This window comes from Talpa occidentalis, unplaced genomic scaffold (genome assembly GCF_014898055.3).
Source record: "Talpa occidentalis isolate TD23 unplaced genomic scaffold, MPIMG_talOcc4v2.1 talOcc4.2, whole genome shotgun sequence".
In the NCBI taxonomy this organism is placed as follows: domain Eukaryota; kingdom Metazoa; phylum Chordata; class Mammalia; order Eulipotyphla; family Talpidae; genus Talpa; species Talpa occidentalis.
The window spans coordinates 61,860,585-61,880,154 of record NW_023602073.1 but is presented as its reverse complement, the minus strand read 5'-3'; the positions used below and the strand labels follow the sequence as shown (position 1 = coordinate 61,880,154).

General features: G+C 44.9%; 1 protein-coding gene across 4 annotated transcripts in view; it reads right to left on the bottom strand.

Moving 5' to 3' along the window:
• DAAM2 (dishevelled associated activator of morphogenesis 2) overlaps positions 1–19,570 on the bottom strand; it is a 166,673-nt gene that overhangs the window by 24,356 nt on the left and 122,747 nt on the right. For all 4 annotated transcript variants that reach the window (XM_054698765.1, XM_054698764.1, XM_037519655.2 and 1 more), the window contains 10 exons: positions 17,613–17,838; positions 12,017–12,106; positions 10,912–10,986; positions 10,402–10,496; positions 7,401–7,734; positions 5,842–5,952; positions 5,360–5,463; positions 4,246–4,312; positions 3,001–3,118; positions 513–651 (listed from right to left, as the gene is read on the bottom strand). In XM_054698765.1, coding sequence (XP_054554740.1) covers positions 513–651; positions 3,001–3,118; positions 4,246–4,312; positions 5,360–5,463; positions 5,842–5,952; positions 7,401–7,734; positions 10,402–10,496; positions 10,912–10,986; positions 12,017–12,106; positions 17,613–17,780 — 1,301 coding nt within the window. In that variant the 5' untranslated portion in view covers positions 17,781–17,838. The remainder of the gene's footprint in view (positions 1–512; positions 652–3,000; positions 3,119–4,245; positions 4,313–5,359; positions 5,464–5,841; positions 5,953–7,400; positions 7,735–10,401; positions 10,497–10,911; positions 10,987–12,016; positions 12,107–17,612; positions 17,839–19,570) is intronic.

The following is a 19,570-nucleotide window of genomic DNA, read 5'->3' as shown; positions in this document are numbered from 1 at the left end:
AAAATTAAAAATGTGGTTCCTGGGGCTCCCTGGTGGCACAAGGGGTTAAGCACTGCACTGACAAGCTTCTGCAGCATGAGTTTGATCATCAGCCAGCCAGGGAGCTACCCACATGCACAGTAGACCTCTCCTGACTTGCCTGCTGCTCCCCTCAACAGTGTGCTTCAGTCAGTCTGCCTGTTCTGTACCCCACTCTGTCTCTGGTGAATCCTCTCACCCCCCCACACCTCTGACCTATACCCCAGTTCTTGTATGCATAAATAAATAAACCTTTTAAAAAATGTGGTTCCTCAGTCATACTAGCCAAGGTCTGATGCCCAATAGCTACATCGGATGCCACATGAGACAGGGCAGGCGAGGAACACTGCCATGATCTCAGAGAGCTCTATTGGACAATGCCGCTCAAGCCCCTCTTGGAATCTGGCTGGCTTGAGAGAAGGAGTTGAGTGACCCCAAGTAGGAGAGAGATGGGGAAGGAGGAGGAAGACAGGTGAGGACCAGCCACTGCTCACATGTTGACGATGTTCTTGACATTGAAGTTCTCCAAGGGAGCCAGGTCAGGATCCACGCCCCTCTCATCCTGCAGGACAATCTGCTGGAGGATGCGGTCCAGGAGCTGCCATTGCTGGAAGTAGCCACCGTTCCTCTTGTCTAAGGGATAATAGGCATCTTATCTTTGTGGAGCCCTGGACTCCCTGGGGGCCCCACCCTAGGGTTACTGCCTGGGTGGTGAGGCATGCCCTTCCCCTCCATTGGCAAGCCCCCAGTCAGCTGGTGGAGGCAATGCAGTTGCTCACAAATTCAGTCATTTCTTGATTATTTACAACTGACATTCTATGAATGTCAACCCCCTGCCATATTTCTCTACTCCCTGAAATTCTTCCTGGCTACATTTCTTCCCCGTTGATACCTTGATCATCCTCTGCCTTGGGAATGCAAATTGCTTTCTACATTATCTTAAAAAAAAAAAAAAAAAAAAAAGCACCTCTGAGAAAATAAATGTGCTCCAAAATAATACATGCTGAATAATGAAATCTCCAGGGAAATTTAAAAAAAAGGTTTAGGATTATCTATGTTATTGTTCTACGGAGAAAGATGAATGGAAACTAATTACATGTATGCACAAGAGGGAGTTGGAGGGGCTGGAGAAATCTAATGGAATCCAGGCAGATTTCTTGATGATGGTAACCTTGAACTAAGAAGGCAAAGGCACCAGTGTGGTACTTGAACTCCCAAGACCCCACTCTCTTCAGTCATAATCTTGCTGGACATGAACTTTCTTTCCAAGAGACAGCCATAAGCTACTTTTCTTGCTTTTTGGTACTAAGCACTTTGTCTCTACTGAATGAAAGGGGAGGTACCATGCTCCCTACCCCACTTACTTACAGGCCCTTAAACCACAAGTACCAGAATGTTTCAACCAGATTTCCTTAGCACAGCAACTAGGGGTGGAGTCAAGCAGCTGTGCGTGGTGTATACCTGAATGCATGTGAGCCTGGGGCCCTTTTCTCTTGCTTCTGTGGACTTGACTGGCATCCTGGTGCCACATATTCACAGGACAGGTTGTATCTGACCACATGTTAGTCAATTCATCATCTGTCTCTCTTTCTTTTATCTGCCTCTGTAAATCATTTGTAAATAAACTTTTATTTCCCCTATCATTTCTCTACACATCTGCTGTGGGTTTGCCTAGAATTCTTAGGCATGCAGGTAAGGACTCATATCCAGGTCACGTCATTTTCCATAGGGTACCCTGGAACACGACCACCAAGAAAGGTCACCCACATAAGCCTGACCTCAAGGTCAAACCACAGTGCCTGCAAGACAGAAGGTCATGACCGTAAAGCACCATGTTGAGGTAGAACATTCACAGTGCCCAGGGGCTCTAGGGGCAGAACAAGTAAGGTTTCTCAATGACTTCCCATAAAGTCACTGTTTATGTTTTATGGGAGGACAGAAAAGTGGAAGAACTGGTCCAGGTCACTGTGTCCATTTTCCTTTCCACCATGGCACCAACACACATTGCAGAGGCATAGTCTTCCATTACCTTTCACCCAGGAGAACAGGTAAGCCAGGTCACTGGCTCACAGAGGAGGAAGATGGTTCATCTAAAACCTTAACCCCAAAGAAATAAGCATCCTTCCTATGTAAAGACTCACTCAGCCTCAAGTTCATTCACTGTCAGCTTGAAATAATGTATGCCCCTCAAGCAACTCTGAAGTTTAGAGACCCTGTACTGAGGAACCTTGTGATACACCCTGCCCACCATTGGCACACAATAATTTGTAGTTGTTGTCACATTGCCATGACTGCTGATGCCACCGTATGAAGAGAATCTGCCCAGGTTGACCATTACAATGGGCCATGATAGGTTTCAAAGTATTCTATTTTGTGAAGAGCTTAAATGCCAAAATGTACAGTGAAAGCTCTTTTCAAATTGCATACTGGGGTGGCTATTAGTAATGATGTGTAATTTACTCAGCCATTATGCACACCTGGATCTTCAGAGCTTAGTATCTGCTCTTGTGGCTGCTGGCATTTGGTATTTATAAAAAGAAGCAGAATCAAAGGTGTTGGGGTGGGGGGAACCAGCAAGGACTATATGGAGGAGTTAAACCTTTCTCCAAAGGCTCCACATCTGTGCTACTTCCCCAAACACAAAACATTTTTGGAACTCAACGAGAGGACTGATTACTCCCTTGGCATGAGCTGGCAGCCAGGGCTCTTTGATTTTTAGTGATCAAACTATCACTGTTGGACTCAGATGTTGGGGTTGCTCAGTGCAAGTCCCCAGTTCATCCTGGAGTGATAGTAGGAGTCTTGACCCCTAGAAGGAAGGGAACCATGGCGGCCCAAGTCCTCTGGCCTGGCTTCTGGGGGCATGTGCAGAGGAAGACCTGGTGAGACTCACCAACCCAGGGAGGTCCCGATGCCTTGTCTCCACCTGACCTGGGCCAGGGCTCTAACAAGCTGAGGGAGTGGCAAATGTAGGCTACTCACAGGGCATCTGCAGGCAGTGATGCAGGACAGACAGCAGGCAGGGGTAGGCCTCTGTGTGCTTCAACTTCTTGTGGATCAGCTCAAACATCTGTGATGCGCTCTTGGTGTCGATATGGACCTGGGTGGGTGGAGGGTGTGGTGAATGGGTAAGGGGATGCATCAGAGGGAGAGAATAAGGAAGAAAAGTCCCTGAGTCCATTCACGAGCCCCATTCCTGGGAGAGCGTTCCTTCCCCTGCCTCTGGCCCAGGCTTAGAAAAGGAGGTGGGAAATGTGCTAATTCTATGAACCAGGGTTTCGCAAGCTCAGCACTCTTGGCATATGAACTGGAGGAGTCTTTGTGTGGGGAGCTGTCCTATTCATTGCAGGATGTTTAGCAGTATTGGGTTATGTCTATCAAATGCCAGTGGCATCCTCCTCATCCCAGTTGTGATGACTAAAAATGTCTCCAGATAGTACAAATGTCCCGTGGGAGGGGGCTGGGTAAATCTCCCAGTTGAGAACTACTGATTTAAACTAAAGGCAGGAAGCAGAGATATAGATGATTCAAGGACTGCGTGGCCAAAATGCTGGGTCCAGACCCCACTCTCTAGGTGAGTGACAAGATAGCTGTTCATCCTCTTAAACCTCGGTTTCCTTGTCTATCTAAATCCAAGGCTTTTGTAAGAATACAAAGGGGTGATGCTTGGTGATCGAAGCACTCCCCCATAAGTAGGCTTCTTTTTGGACAGGGATTTTATAATACCATATCTAAGCAGCACAGTTGGATATTTTCATGGTTACTAAGGATAAAGTGAAAATATAATGTGGTTGGGTCAGCACAACCTGGCTACTAATGGGGAAGGTAACTCAAGAAATTGCTGAAGGCAGAGGAAAAGCAGCACAGGAGAGACATTTGAGACTAATCATTAGTCTCAAGAGAAGGGCTGGCTTGCTTTCTTTTGGGGGTTGCAGTCTCCTGGAGGGTAGATGACTTATCTGGTCAGGGAAGGCCCACCTGATGAGGCTCACCAGGTGACACCCACAAAGTGAGGCTCATCAGGTGAGAGACCAGGTAAGACCAAAAAGGCGAGCCCTCTGGAGTCAATAGACTGCCAGGGCTCCAGCCATAGGATGGGGCCGTGGGGGCCACCACCAGGGAACGTAGCCAACAATACTGAACCTACCATAGCACAGGATCTGAAGAGGGAGCTCTGAGGTTACCTGTGACCCCACAGCAGTCACCACACCCCTGAAAGATCCTCACCATGTCAAACCTTCTGGCTAGCTCCAGGTCATCCTCATTCCGGACCATCTCAAAGAAGTCTAAATGCCTACATAGGATAGAGGGACAGAGAGAGGAGACATATAGACAGAACATCAGCCTCCACCCCCACCAACTAAATCTGACAGCTTCATTTAGGTGAGACCAAGGCAAAAACAGCACACAGCCAGCTGTCTATAGGCCAATGCACCCCTCTTTTATAGAAACCTACATCTCTCCTTTGGAGAGGCCAACCCAAGGTCCATCACCTTAGATCAAGCTTTCTCAACTTTGGCCCTATTGACATTTGGGGCTGGGTGACCCTTGGTTGGGGAGGTTGGTCCAAGAGTTGTAGGGGTTCAGCAGCATCTCTGACCTTAACCCACCACCCAGAGACCAGTAGCAACCCTACCCCTTGAGTTATGACAACCAAAATGTCTCCAGGCATTGCCAAGTAGGTGATAAAGGCACCCCATCATGGACCACTGCTTCTATCTACCTTCTCCAGTGTCCTCAGACTGTCCCCATATCACCCTTTGAAGTCAATCCTTCCCTCTTTTACAACTCTCATCCAGCCATCCCATAACCTCACCTCAAAAGGATCCAACCTCTTAAGACCCAGTGTTCATAAAATAGTCTGTGCTAATGGGACAGAACCAGAGGCACCCTCTGATAACACAAGGAAATTTAATTGTGCCCTTTGATCAACAAGAGCCTTTATAACTTGTACTTGGAGTGGGGCTTTTCTTGAACAGAAGAACACAGCAAGATATTTAGCATTCCAGGCCCCCAATAACCACCAGTGAGTATAAAAACCAAAGAGCATCTGTACGTGTTTCCATATAGCCCCAGGGAGCAGTAATACCATGGCTAAATACTGCTAGGTCTACCTGTCTATCAGAGGTGAGACAGCAGGTAATCAAGGAGGACCAGCAGGGGCACAGGTAAGATGGGACAAGGGTAGGACAGTTGTTAGCCTCACCCCCACAGAGCTGATTCTGCATTGATGCTGGTGGGTATGGCAGTTGGGAAGGGTGGACACCATGAAGGCCTTACCATCCCCCACCGAGACACTGTCTCAAAAGTCTGTACTAGGGACAGGTGGCTTGGGCCTTACTTGTCCAGGATGGCATTCTCATGCTGCCGGAGTTTGTCAATCACAGGCTGTATCCCCAGCATCAGGAACTCGTACCGTAGATGGAGGCGGAACTCCAAATTATCCTGGGAGTCACCGAGGGAGGACAGACACATTAGCTGATCTTGATTTCCAGAAGAGTCCTTAGGGAGTCCTTCCCCCATCATCATTCCTGACATCATCCCACATCACCTGCTGCAAACTCATCTGGAGCTGCTTCGAGTCTCAGAGCTCCAATAAAGTTAGGAGGAGACATCCTTTTACCTCATTACTTACTGCCTCACTGCCTGTAAGTTCCTTTCCAGTTTCCTCTTAGCTCTTGGCATCAAAGAGCAGTGACATGGCAAAGACCACCTGAAGATGATGCCCTGGCACACCAACCAGATGACCTGCCATCTTTTCCCCAACAAGCACGAGGGTCCAGAGCATCCAGGCATAGCAAGGCCAATGCCAAAGGGCCTTACCTCCCCAGCTCCTGCATTGAGGACAGCGTTGATAAAGGACATGATGGCTGTTTTCAGATTCACTTCATCCCGGTATCGGCCCAAACTTCGGTCTAGCTCATTTAGCAGTGTCTGGATGAAAAGGCAAGACAGAAAGGATAGGAGGGCTCAGGATTCACTAAGTCCAGACCACGAGGCTTTGGTTCCTGACCAGAATCCCTAGAATGCCCCATCTATTCCATCTTTTCAAAATATCCAATTCATCTTGGCCTTCCCCTAAAGTTGGCTTCTCCCAAGAAACAATTTTTGCTTCTTTAAAGCTGAGCCCCAGGCCTGCCTTACTTCTGTTCCATTCAGTCTTTGGAGCTGGGCTTATGTGTTGGACAGGGCTGTGCTGCTGCTTGAGAGCTGTGCTCCCACTATTTACTGCTAGTCTGTGCTCCCTGCTCAGCTCCTGGACGGCATGAGCACTACCTTTTATTCCTTTTCTATCTTTTGCAAATGGCCAGGAGCTGCTCTCTGCACACAGTGGATGGTTTAACAATGTCTGATGCTGAATAGTATTCCATTGTGTATAAATACTGCATCTTCTTGATCCGGTCATGTATTTTTGGATGGAGCTAGAAAGGATTATGCTCAGTGAAATAGTCAGAAGGAAAAAGAAAAATATCGGATGGTTTCACTTATAGGAGGAATATAGGGGAATCAAATAAGGCAAGGCGTTAGGAAAAAAAATAATAACAATAAAAAGCATAACAAAAATAAACAGACAACTATAAATCAGAGATATCCTGCAGGAGAGGGGCGGGGAGAGGGATCAAAACGAGGGCGGAAGAGCACAAGGGACTATGGTGATGGAGCACACATAAATTGGTGGTGGAAATTCTATGGGGACTACACCTGAGGAAAGAAAGCAAACACTGTAAAAGAAATGAAAAATTAGGTAAAATATATATAAATAAATTTAAAAAATAAAAATAAATAAAAATGATGACAGAATCAACAAATAGCCCACACTGATGGATAAAACATAGTGTGTGTAACAATATTTCACATTTGTTGAGACTGATTCTGGGTCAAGACACCTGATACTTGTTATCTATCTCATTACTTTCCTGGAGCAGGTCAGGGGAAGAGAAAGGCCTGGCCTGAGCTCCCAGGGCTGGTCTCAGGAGCCTCACAGCAGACCCAGACCCAGGCATAAGCCCTAAAACCTTGACTCGAGCAATTGCTGTCAATTCAATTTTCTTCTCTAAGCCTGAAAATGAGTTGGGCGCTAGACTCAGGGATGCAGAGTCACAAAAATGAAGCAGACCTATATTGCCGCCTCAAGGAACCTGTGGTCTAGTGATGTGTTTACTTTCCCAGTCAAACCCATACCTCCTAAGACTCACACCATTCTAGATATGCCCGCCGGGTCCCATTACTCTTAGTCTATTACCTTCCAGGAGTGGATATGCAACCCTTACTACCTCTCCTTCCTCTGTTTCTATTACACAGAATACTTAGTCCTTCCCCCTGAGTATTCAAAGCTCCTGTCCCATCCTGGTTGGCGCCCCATCCCCTGCTGGGCCTCTCACCTGGAAGCGTGTCCTCTCGGCCGCGTACACCTGGTAGTGTAGCATGGCCTGCAGCACTTTCTTGTGGCCCCCAGGCACCAGGCACACTGCGCCCAGGATCTCCAGCACAGCCACCTTGGTCTTGCTGTTCTCTGTGCGCAGGCTCTGTGCGATGGTGCTGATGGCCTCAGGCTGTGCCAGCACGTGTGCCCGCCCCTGGGAATTGTTCATCAGAGCCTTGATGCAGCCGATGAGGGAGGTGTGGATGCGACTCTCGCAGGTGGCGTGGTCCATGCTCCGGAGGAAATTTAGCAGACAGGTCAAGCCTTCCAGCTCGATGAAGCGCGTCACAAACCTACCATTAGAAATAGGTATCCCACGCTCCCATGTTATTCTGGACACATTTTTGCAAATAGTTATCTCAACACCCCATGTACAGCAGCCCCCATTTCCATTTATAAAGCTCATCTAAAGCACTAAAATCCTTTCACTCTCACAGGAGTGTGGCATCCTATTTGCATTTTAAGTACCATGCATTTGCATGTCATTGACTCTCAGTTTCATCTTTGATGGTGTGTATGGGGTGGATGGTCATGATAATTATCATGGCTATTAAACTTGAAGATTCATCTCCAGCAAAGATAGGGATTCAAAAAATGACAGTGAGATGACAAGGAGGACTTCCAGACAGAAGGGAATCACAGACACTTGGTTAAGGAACCAAGGCTGGGAAGGTCCTTAAGAAAACAACTGGGGGCCTCCCTGGTAGCAACAGGTGTTAAGTCTCAGCACTATCACCACCACATCCTCAGTTCGATCCCTAGGCAGGGAGCTGACCCAATATGGCACAGCAGACCTCTCCTGTCTCCCCCACTGCTCCCCTCAGCAGTGTATTTCAGTAGATCTGCCTGTTCTGCTCCCCACTCTCCCTAGTGAATCCTCTCAACCTTCCACACCTCTGGCCTACATCCCAGCTTTTCTATGTGTAAATACATAAATATTAAAAAAAAAAAAAAAACGAAAACAGCTGAGTTATCTTGACTGTTAGCAGAAACCATTAAATGTCATTTAGTTCAGGGGTTCTTAGCCTGGAGTCTACGTTCCCCTAAAGGGTCTATATCTGACACACAAGAGTCCATGAACTTGGATGGGAAAGGAAAATTACAGCTTTATTTTTGAAAACGTCTAACTGAAACTTAACATTTCCCTTGATGATGAATGGAGGCAATAAATGACAGTGTTATTAGCATAATCTGTGACTTTGTCACCCAAAGAAATCACAGCTATTTTCATATCAAATTACAGTTGTCACCGGTATCTCAAAATATCATTTACACTCATCAGCACTTCAAAACCATGGCGGTTGCTAGTTCTTGCTATTTAAGGCATAAAGAAGTACATTTATTCCTATCTCACAATCTTTAATAGTTGGTAACTACTTAAATTTAGTTTTTTTAATCCATCTATTTTTATTTCCAGTCGACCCTGAATAACACCAACCCCAAGCAGTCAAAAATCTGAATATATCTTGGAGTGGGCCCTCTTATACACAAGCATATGCAAATTCAACTGCCCAATATCTGAGGTTGGCTGAAACCCTGAATGAAGAACCTCAGATAGAAAAAATTCCAAACGTAAATGGACCCACAGGTCAAGCCCATATTGTTCAAGGGTCAATTGTTATTACTTAAAAGCATCATTCTGGTAAGTGGTCTGTAAGATTCATTTGGATTCCAGAATTACCCATCCCACATGCACACACATACAGAAAAAGGCTTTAAACCCTAGACTTCATAGAATAATTGATGACCTGAAGTAATGTCACAAAAGGAGCTGAAGAAAATACTGCATATAATTAATGCATTTAATTCCAAGTGCATTTGTGTGGACTTCTATATTATTGTAGAACTATGATCAGAAAAATAGAATATACTCTAAAACTGTAAAAATAGGTCTTATTTACTTTTTTCTGTTATATGGTTTTCTATATTCCATAAACTTTTCATCAATATATATGACAATATATATTTTCTTATTAGAATTTTACTAAGGCAAAGAAAAATAAATTGAGGTGGCAGATAAACTCAACAGTCTCTCCTCAATCCCTCTACTTCCTGTATCCCTTTCCACCCCAGACTTCCCCACCTTGCCACACACACATAGACTGAGATGTTTAACAACTGCTCTCTGGAGTTAGAATGCACAGGCTTGACTGTAGTATTTGCCAATTTTTATAGAATAAATGTTCTCAGCACAACCAATTTCAAGTTATCAATATGGCATAGCTGACAGTAGAGTTGAAAAGAGATGCACCATTTATACACCTCCCTCTTACATACACAGCAGGTGTAGTGAAGGACATAGTCACAGTAAAATGTAGAAAGATCATTGGGTAATTTTCAAATATTTATTACCTTTGTTTTTAATATAATTTGTATTTTATTTATATCTATGTTTGACAACTAGCTTGCAAAATGGCTGAAAATTTAACAATCAAATCCGAGAGGCTGGCAGGACACAGTTTCCAGACATGAGACACATCTGTGCCCCATGTTCCCCTCTTAGAACCCTTGCACGGTGTGTGGTCTGGGGAGGAGGAGATGTCTTTCTCTGGCCCTGAGGCATCCATCCCCTTTGCCAGGCCCATGCTCCCCACACCAGGCAGAGACATCTCATCCACAGACACCACATCGCCCCCTAGTGGCTCGAGTATTTATCGCTCATGTTCATAGGGCCTAATTCTCCCAAAATTCTTTCCTATACATCTGGTCCTCTTGGCTACCCTCCCTTCTGTTCTATTTTCTCAAGAAAAACAAGCACTGGCCCTCAGTTTCTCTCCAGATAGATCTTTGGGATCTGAGGTTTATATCGTTTTCCTATGTTCATCTTCCTTCTTTTCCAACATACCTATTCCCTCACAGCCTCCCAGCTACTCGGAGAGAGGGGCTGTGGGAGCTGGGAATGGAGGCATCCAGTGAAAAGATGTGGAAGCCAGTGAGGGGAAGGAGACAGAACAAGTTACCTCATGGGCTGCGTCCGGAGAGCCGTCTTCAGGTCTTCCACGACTTGGTTCCTCATCTCTGTCTCCTCCTCATCAAATGCATACAGACTCTGCATCTGAGTAGGCAGAATGAGCAGAAGTCACTCTGGACTGTCTGCCGCCCAGCCCCCACAGCCCTAGTTCAGGTGTGATGCAGGGCCTGCCCTCTCCTCAGAAACACAGAGAATCAGATTCTGAGGAGACCCAGGTTCTCGCCTCAGACTTCACTTTCCTCATCTGTAAAATGGGAAGAATTGTTAACCCAGCCAATTTCCCAAGCTTATTTGATGTCCAAATGGTTAATAAGTGTTTAAATGGTTGTGGGACTTTACAACCACAGGGAAGAAAGATTAAGGTCAAATCTTGAGAATAACAGAGAGCTGCTGAGTCCCAGTGTGGGGGGTGTGAGATGCAGAGATACTTGGGAGAGGACCGCCCTCGCCCATAGCCTTTCAAGGTGGGGTTCTGGCCAGGGGTGAAGTGGCCACTCACCGCTGCCATGGAGTTGATTCGGTCAATGTAATAGTCAGGCCAGCTGGTTGCCAACTTGTTGGGGTCCTCCTGCTCCTGAAAGAAGAAAAAGGGTTGTAGACCAATCGGTTAGAGAGGCCCATGGCCTGAGATCCTGAAGCCCAACTTTATAAGGTAATTCTGACTGGTATGGATCCTTGATGGGACAAATATCTTTAGTGAGAAGAGTAAATAAGTAAAGTGTCATGCGTAGCGCCAGGGAACACAAAGGAGAAACAGCTCAGAACCCACCCAGACTTGAGAGCAGGTCTGAGTTCAGGTGCAAGACCTCAGGTATCGGAGGTCAAAGGAACAAGCTTCTGGGCTGAACATTGAGAGGGTGGAGGGGAAAGAAGGGAGGTGGGCCACGAAAATGAAAAGCACCATAAGAGAACAGAAAGGCTAGAATAGACAGGTGGCAAATGAGACAGAGAGAGAGAGAGAGAGAGAGAGAGAGAGAGAGAGAGAGATGAGCAGAGGAGACAGTGATAGGGGAAGCGGGAAGGCGAGAGGAGAAAGCAGAGAAAGTGGGTGGGGGAGTTAAAATACAATTCAGCCCTAACTGGAGTGGTTCACCCCTTTCTGAGGAGTACTACAGGCAGGAGACCCACATTGTGAGGAAGAGAGGAAGAGAGCATGGGAGGAAACACATGTGGCCCTGAGGCATATGCTGCCCTGTGAGCCTGGGACAGGCTTGGCACTAAAGATCCAGAGGAAAAAGCCCCCATGAAAAACAGAAGTACTCAGTCCTTACAACAAAGCTGCCCCCAGGCACAGCCCAGGCTGGCATGCCCTCCAGACACAGACATGAGAAGGGAGTTCAGGTTTGTCATCTTTGTATCAGCAGCACTCCTAGAACCCAGGGGTACCTTCTTAAAGAGCTTTTGAAAGACAGAATCTTATTTCCCTGAGCACAAGTCATGAGAACAGAATTTCTTTCTCTCCAGATTTATCCACTGCTGTTCCCCTAAACTGTGACAGTGTCAGTGTGTCATAAATATCTATTCAATGAATGAGTGAGCATGGAGACAAGAGCTCCCCATGCTGGGGACCCCGAGGCGACAGTGGGAAGGGTCAGAGATGGCACCTTCTTCTTGCTGCAGTAGATCTGCCATTTCTTCTCAGGAGGCAGTGCAAACACAGCCTCCCGATTTTTGTCAGTGAGATCCAATTCATCCTGCAAAGACAACAAGAAATAATACATCTAAAACCCAGAGATGGTTGACATTAGAATATCCAGTCCTACAGGAAATTGCAATTCCCTCAAGCCTTTATTATCTTCCTTTCAAAGAGCAGCAAATATATGATAGAATAATTCTTTCTGTAAGATATACAGTCCATTCCTCCAGCATCTAACTTCAGCTCAATTCTGTGCTGCTTTTATCCTCCTGCCTGCCGACCCCCATCTTTGTCTCTGCATCCCCTCCTCCTCCTCCAGATCCAGTGCCCACTGCCCATCTCCTGTGTCGCTTTGTTAGCCTTTACTCCTCTTGCCCAGGATTTCTTGTCTGCCTTCCCTTGTCCATCTCAAGCTCGTCAACACCGTAAGTCAAGGTCTGACAAAGAAAGGAGTCAACTTACAGATCCAATACTGATTCCCATCTTTCAAGTCTCTCTGCCTTTGGAGCCTCTCCCCCAGATTTTCTCTGGTTCCCCCAACCTCAGCTTGGGTCCTACCACAGGCTAGAGAGTGCTAGTGAGGGCAAGGGGATGAGAAAATATCTTGGCAGGAAGGATGCGCCACCCCAAGGGAAGTGTTCATCTATTTCCTACAGGTGTTATGGTCATGGTCAGCAGTGGTGGTCCCTCCACCCACACCACCACCACCAAATCTAGACTCTGTACATAGAAAGGGGTATCACCAGTCTAACCCAAACTCTCAGAGGAGTAGAGTAGTAAATTTTCTGAGGTCATCAAATTTTGGATGACTCTATAGGTAGTTTGGGTGACTTTATAGGTTTGGCCACGCTGGATGACCCCTAAAAAGCTTTTTTCTTTAAAATCCTATGCTAGATGAATGAAGGCAGGCTCATCAAAGAAACAGTTAATAGACCCTGGTGAACATAGTGTGGTTTTCAACTCAATTACTGTGAAGTTGCTTTTTCCTGTTTTGTTTTGTTTTTTGAATCAAAAGCAAAAGTCACAATAAGACAATAAAGTATAACATTACTAATCTTTATACTTTTGAAAATTATATAAAGAGTGAAAGTACTATCTAGGGGAGTATATGGATCTAAATCTTACTACCTACATTCCTTTGCCTATATTTTTATTAAGGGAAAATATCTCCTTCCTTCACCTAAAACAGAATGGTCCAACAGAAGTATAACATAAATCACATACATTTAAGAAAATTTTTCTAGCCACATTAAAAAATTAAGAAAATATACATAAAGTTAATTTTAATAATACATTTTATTGAATCCAAAATATCAAAAATATGTTCAACATGTAACCAATATAAAAAATTGTCACGGAAATATTTATATTCTTTCTTCCCCAAAACTAAATCACCAAATCTTCTGTGTATTTCACCCTTGCAGCTCATCTCAGTTCATGCAAGCCACATTTCAAAAAGTATACAGCAGCCCCAGGTCACCAGGGGCCACCATCTCGGACAACACAGACAAAAATTATTTGAAACAGTGCCCACCAGTTCACCTCCCTCTGGAACTAAAGACTCCTACAGATCTAATGCTCAACAAAGAGTACTAGAACCCTAGAACCACTCTCCACATATCCCAAGAAGGTCCTTGGCCAGAATCCTCAGAGCCCTGCTTCAGGTATGTGCAGCAAATCCTTTCCATGCCAGAATTAGAAGCAAAAGAAGTACGGTTATATGCACTTTATAATACCCTGCACAAACTCTGTATTTCTTCTACTTTGCTTACACAGTTAGCTCCACCTGGACTGCCCTCCTTGTCCATCTAATCAGTGGACCTGGTCCAATTCCCAAGTTCAAAGTAATCTCCATCAGCAAGCCTTCCATAGATTCCCAGGTAAGAACACTGTCCTGAACTCCAGTGCAGTTACATTCAACCTTGGATTATGGTCACATGTGCGAGTTCTTTCTTTCCAGAGTCTCTGTGGCTAAGTCAATGGACGCTTTCTGGCAGTTATGCTGAGTTCAGGGATCCTGCACCTCTGCTGATCATTCAGTGCTGACTGAATCCTACTTCCTTGAGTTCTTTGACAACAGTGTTCTCAGGCAGTCCCTCCTGCTTCCCTCTGCTACTCTTGGGCTTCCTTGGTGACTTCTCTACTCTCCTACCATCAAATGTTAAGTCCATCAGGGCGATGTCCTCAATCTTCTTTTTTCCTGTCTATTCTTCCTTAGGTGAAGCCCTGTCAGCTATTCCTGAGAACTCAGTTATTACACTAAATTCTCCCAAACTTGTACCTCCAGTTCACCAGTCTCCTGAGCTCCAGATTCTGGGACCCTTCTATATCTATCAACTTGAGTATCTGACATATTTATGTGGTGTTACTTTGTGCTAAGACACTATTCTAAGTGCTTGATATTTACTCATTTATTTAAAACTTGCAACAACCCACTTTACAGATGAAAAAATTGATACATGGAAAGAATATGCAAATTGAATTCATCTCAGTCATCTAATCTCAACAATCATCTTCTCTGTATGTATGGGGGCCCCTACCTCCAACCAGTTTTTCCTGTAAAAAGTCTGGTTGTTCCTTAATTCCTACTCACTCATCAACCCCTCCAGTTCCTATAATCATTTCTCCTAAATAGCTCTTGAATCTGTCACCACTAACATTTTAGTCCAAGTTATCATTCTCGATGGCTTAGATTAAATAGCATTTCAGAAAAGCAGATTGAATCATCTCAAAACCCTGCTTAGAGCCTTCACTCGCTATCTATCACTCCTTACTCTTGTCTTCATGGTCTCCTACAAAAGCACCCAGGTCTTTTCTGATTTGCTGCTTCTTGTGCAGGGTCCCCCTGCTGTTGTTCTGCACCCTCATGCATTTCCCTAACTACTGCGATGTTTCCAGATCTCAGTGGAAATGTCACTGTTCCAGGGAGGTGCTGGTGACCTCCCTTTAGGATCATGCTCCACAGTCCCCTTTCCGAACACCACACTTGTCACTCCTATTCAGAGTCTCTCCTATGATATCTGCCAATATTTTATTCTTTTTAGCCCATGAAAATAGCAATTGGATTTAATTTAACCTAATTTATAAAAGACATATAACAAACTTAAGAATAGTTTAATCTACATGGTGGAATGTAGATATTCAATGAAAAGTTCTTGCAACTTCTTGGCACATTGGGAATATTCATAATACATTTTCATTATAAAATAATGAGAAAAAATAAAATCAGTCTTTCCTATTAGATTTCACATTCTTGGAAGCAGAAACGGTGCCTGTTGGCTTATAACTAAATCCCTGAGGCCCTCCAAAGGATTAGCACACAGCAATGTGAAGAAATATTCATCATTTATTTACTCAATACCTGACACTAGTCTCCTTGCAGACAAGATTCATCGGAATCACCCTTGCTTTGGCCAAAGTACCTTGCAAGGCGTCCAGCCCACTGAAGATGCTCAACAAATACTTATTGAATATAAGGGCTAAAGAAAGGAAACCCTCTTGAAACCTATCAAAATTCAAGTATGCTATTTAAGAAAATATTCCCAAATTTGGGGTTGGCATAATATAAAGTCGCTGAGGTAAAAAGCAAACAAAAACAAAACAAAACAAAAAAAAAAAAAAAAAACAAAACTAGACCCCTGTAACTTTGAGAAGGAATGTTACCTCAATAGAAATGAAAACAGAAAATGCCCTGGCTGTATTTTAAGAAATGTACTTTGATCTTTATCCCCAGTTCCTAGGATAGAGCGCCTAAATCCCTTGGAATTTCCTGGGTGATAGAAGCACATTTTGTTCTTCACTTAGAGCTCCTAAATCCCCTGGAATTTCCTGGAGATAGGAGCCTCTTTTGTTGCTTTGGTGGGATCTCCATAGCTTCTATATGGAAGTTGATCACCAGAAAGATCAGGCCTCTATTAGAAACCTAGACCTTTCAGTCCCACCCCCTAAATTCCAGGAAGAGGAGAGGTTGGAGATTGAGTTAAAATCTGTCATACCTATGTGATGAAAACTACATAAAAGTCTCTAAATGATAAGCTTCAGAGAGCTTCAGGTTGGCAAATACATTCACAACTCTAATGGGCCAGAAACTCCTGTGCGCAGGACCCTTCTGGGGCTTACCCTAAACACCCCCCCACCTCATGTGGCTATTCATTTGTATTCATTAGGATTTTTTTTTATAATAGACTAGCAATACATAGCAAGTAAAGTATATCCCAGAGTCCTTACTGCAAATCAGCAAACTTGAGGATGGGATTGAAAGGCCTCCAATTTGAAGCCAAGTCAAACAGAAGTACAAGTAACTTGGGGACCCACTACTTTGACTGATGTCTGAAGTGAGGGGTCGTGTGTCTCTGAGTCTTTAACTTGTGGGATCTGCACTAACTCTGGGTTAGTGTCAGCAATGAGTGACATTGTAGGATATCCATTTGGTGTCAGCACAGAATTGGAGAATTGTTTGGGATGAACAACCACACATCTGGTGTCAGCAGTATTCTGAGCCAAAAACAGATCAATGACTAGCACCAATCAGGTTCTAAATGTTCCCACACCAGAAAACACTTTATTCCCTTCACCCACAATCCCATCTTGAGAAAAAATATAAATCAGGATATCCATGAGTTTTTCTGAACCTGATGTGATGAGAAAGGTGGGCTACTTTTTCATATAACCTGCCTGGTCACATATTATAGTGCTCCTGCTATTTGAAGGACTAGATTGTGTTAGTCAGTTACATCCATTATCAAATTCAAGTATGAATCCCCATTCTAAGGCACACAACACTGTTTCTCCTCTGATTGGATTATCAGGCAATCATAAGAATGAGTGACCAAGAGTGAACAGTCCAGTCCGATGAAATTGTGCTCATCACTCGGGCCTCCCCTGGTGGTGCAGCAGTTGAGCACTGGGCTGTGAAGCTGCCCGCAGCCTCTGCAGTGCAGGTTCCATCCCTGGCTGCTGGTGAGGGTCCCACATGGCACGCAGACCTCTCCTGTCATGCCCACTGCTCCCCTAGCAGTGTATTTCATCGGTCTGTCTGCTCTGTTCCCTGCTCTGGTGAATTCTCTCATCCTCCTGCTCTTCTGACTTTACCCAGTGCTTGTATAAATACAAAAATAAATAAATAAATCTTAAAAAAAAAAAGAAATTGTGCTCATCACTCTATGCCAGGATTAGAGCCTGTGCCCTATAGCCCTGATCTGGGACCTCCCTTGGTGGGCAAGCTCTGCCTCCCATCAGACCTCCAGAGAGTGGAATCACACTTCCTATTCTGTCACTTTGTGGTTAGAGTTTGAAATTACATACAATTGGAGTTCTCACAAAGGTATACCATAGCGCTGGTCTAGAGCATCACAAAGGGTCAGGGAGAACTGGTAGAGCACAGAGATTCCACCTGCCCCAGGCTAGATGTCATCACCCCAGACTTGAACTAGTTTCCAGGTGTCATACACGCATCTGCCCCCATATTTCTAGCCAACAGGCTATGTTCTGAGTGACCTGGTGTCAACCTAAAGAATCCACTCTGCCTCCCCAGTGTCCACCACCCACCCCTGCCCCTCACTGACCACCAGTTCTGCAAAGCGGACGTTAAGCTCCTCTGGGTTCGGAATAGGACTGGAAAACTCCATGTACTGCAGAGGGTGGTTGTCCCGGAGGTTGATCTCAGGGAGGTCACTGCCCCCGAAGCAGCACAGGAAGCCCAGGCCATGGCGGCTCCTCTTGCGGGGGGCCATGGTCACTGCAGGCCAGGAGGACAGTCAGCAGGCAGACGCCCTAGGTCCTCATCGTGATCTGGCAGGAAAGCAGAGCACACCAGGTGGTCAGACACATCAGCTACATGGGGGCAGCAGTCACTTGCCACCCTAAGTTTTGCCCAATTGTTAGGAGACCTCGACTCGATAGCTAAAACCTTTTCCCTTCTCCCACAGCTTCTCTTATAGCTTCTCCCCCTAAAAAACATTTACATGCCCTTCTGACCAAGCCCTCCACAGAAGGGCTATCTGGCACAGACACTTTCATATTGTCCCTGTGTGCCAGAGAAGGAGGGGTGCAGTCACAGAATGTGACCTCTAGGAAATCAGAGTTGGCACTCATCTTACCATCTCCATGATTGTACAGATGGGAATCCTATTTCCTGTCCTCTGGACAATCTATTTCCATTCATTTGATTCATTCTAAGGTTCCGGGGGATGCCTGACTAAAAGGTTTCAACAATGGGAAGGAAGGATTAAAGCTGGTTGGCTCAGTGAGGATGCCCAGCTAATGATACAGCAAGGACCCCAGGGGAATAGAGGATGGAAGACTTCAGCTACTTTCACAGTTTTATTCCCAGTCTAGCACACCCATGAATGTTTAGACAAATAGGAAACATCAACAGGACATGGGTTCATGCTCCATCAAGAAGGATGGGTAAGTGATTACAGTGAACCCTGGGTGAAGAAATGGTACCAGTTTTGGATTGGTATTTAATCAGCACATCTGCTTTCTACACCAACCAAGAACAGAGAGTGACAATCTAGCCAGAGATCACCAGAGCTGATGGAAACCCAACATTTGGTAGTCACTGAAACAGAAAGGGTTAGATCTTTGGCTTGCCTCTGGGACAGCCTAGTTCATGGGCACCCAACTTCAGGAGGAACACTGGGCCTAGTCTTTGATATCACTACTAGATAGATGAAGCCCATCTCTACACAAGTTGCCCTTGACCCCTACATTCTAAACAAGATCTCATATGACCTAAGCCAGTTGAGTAGAGAGACCATAGCTTACCCACACTGCTGATATGTCATAGTATTTGGCAACTTAGACTTTGGGGCATAAACAGGATTGGGCCAGTATCATTACTGAATATTACATTACAGGTTTTGGGTGAAGATTTTTTTAAACTGTAGTAAAATATATATAACATAAAATTATCGTTAGAACCATTTCTGTGTACAGTTCAGAGGCATTACATTCATACTGTGGTACAACCATTACCACCATCCATCACCATCCTTTATCATCTTGCAAAACAGAAACTCTGTCCTCATTGAACAATAACTTTCCATTACTATCCCCCCAACTCCAGTGGCCACCACTCTACTTTCTGTCCCTAGGAACTTGACTGCTCTGAGTGCCTGAATGAGTAGAAACATGTGGTTCATGTCCTTTTGTGACTGGCTTATTTCACTCATCACAATGTCTTTAAGGTTCTTACAGGGAGCATATGTCAGAACTTTCTTCTTTTTAAAACTAATATCCCAGTGTATGGATAGACTACATATGTTGACAGATAATTGAGTTGGCTATTATAAATAATGCTGGCATGAAAATGGGAACACAAATATCTATCCATGTCCCTGCTTTCAATTCTTTGGGGTGTGTCCTATACATCTGGAAAGGGTAAAGGTAATTTTGAAACTTTCTTGTTACCTGTTTCTCCTAGATTTGGGTCATTAACAGAATGAATGATCAGAATGTGTCCCTAGTCTCTATCCACACCATTGTGTAACTGGTGAGCACAACAGGGATTAAGACAGAC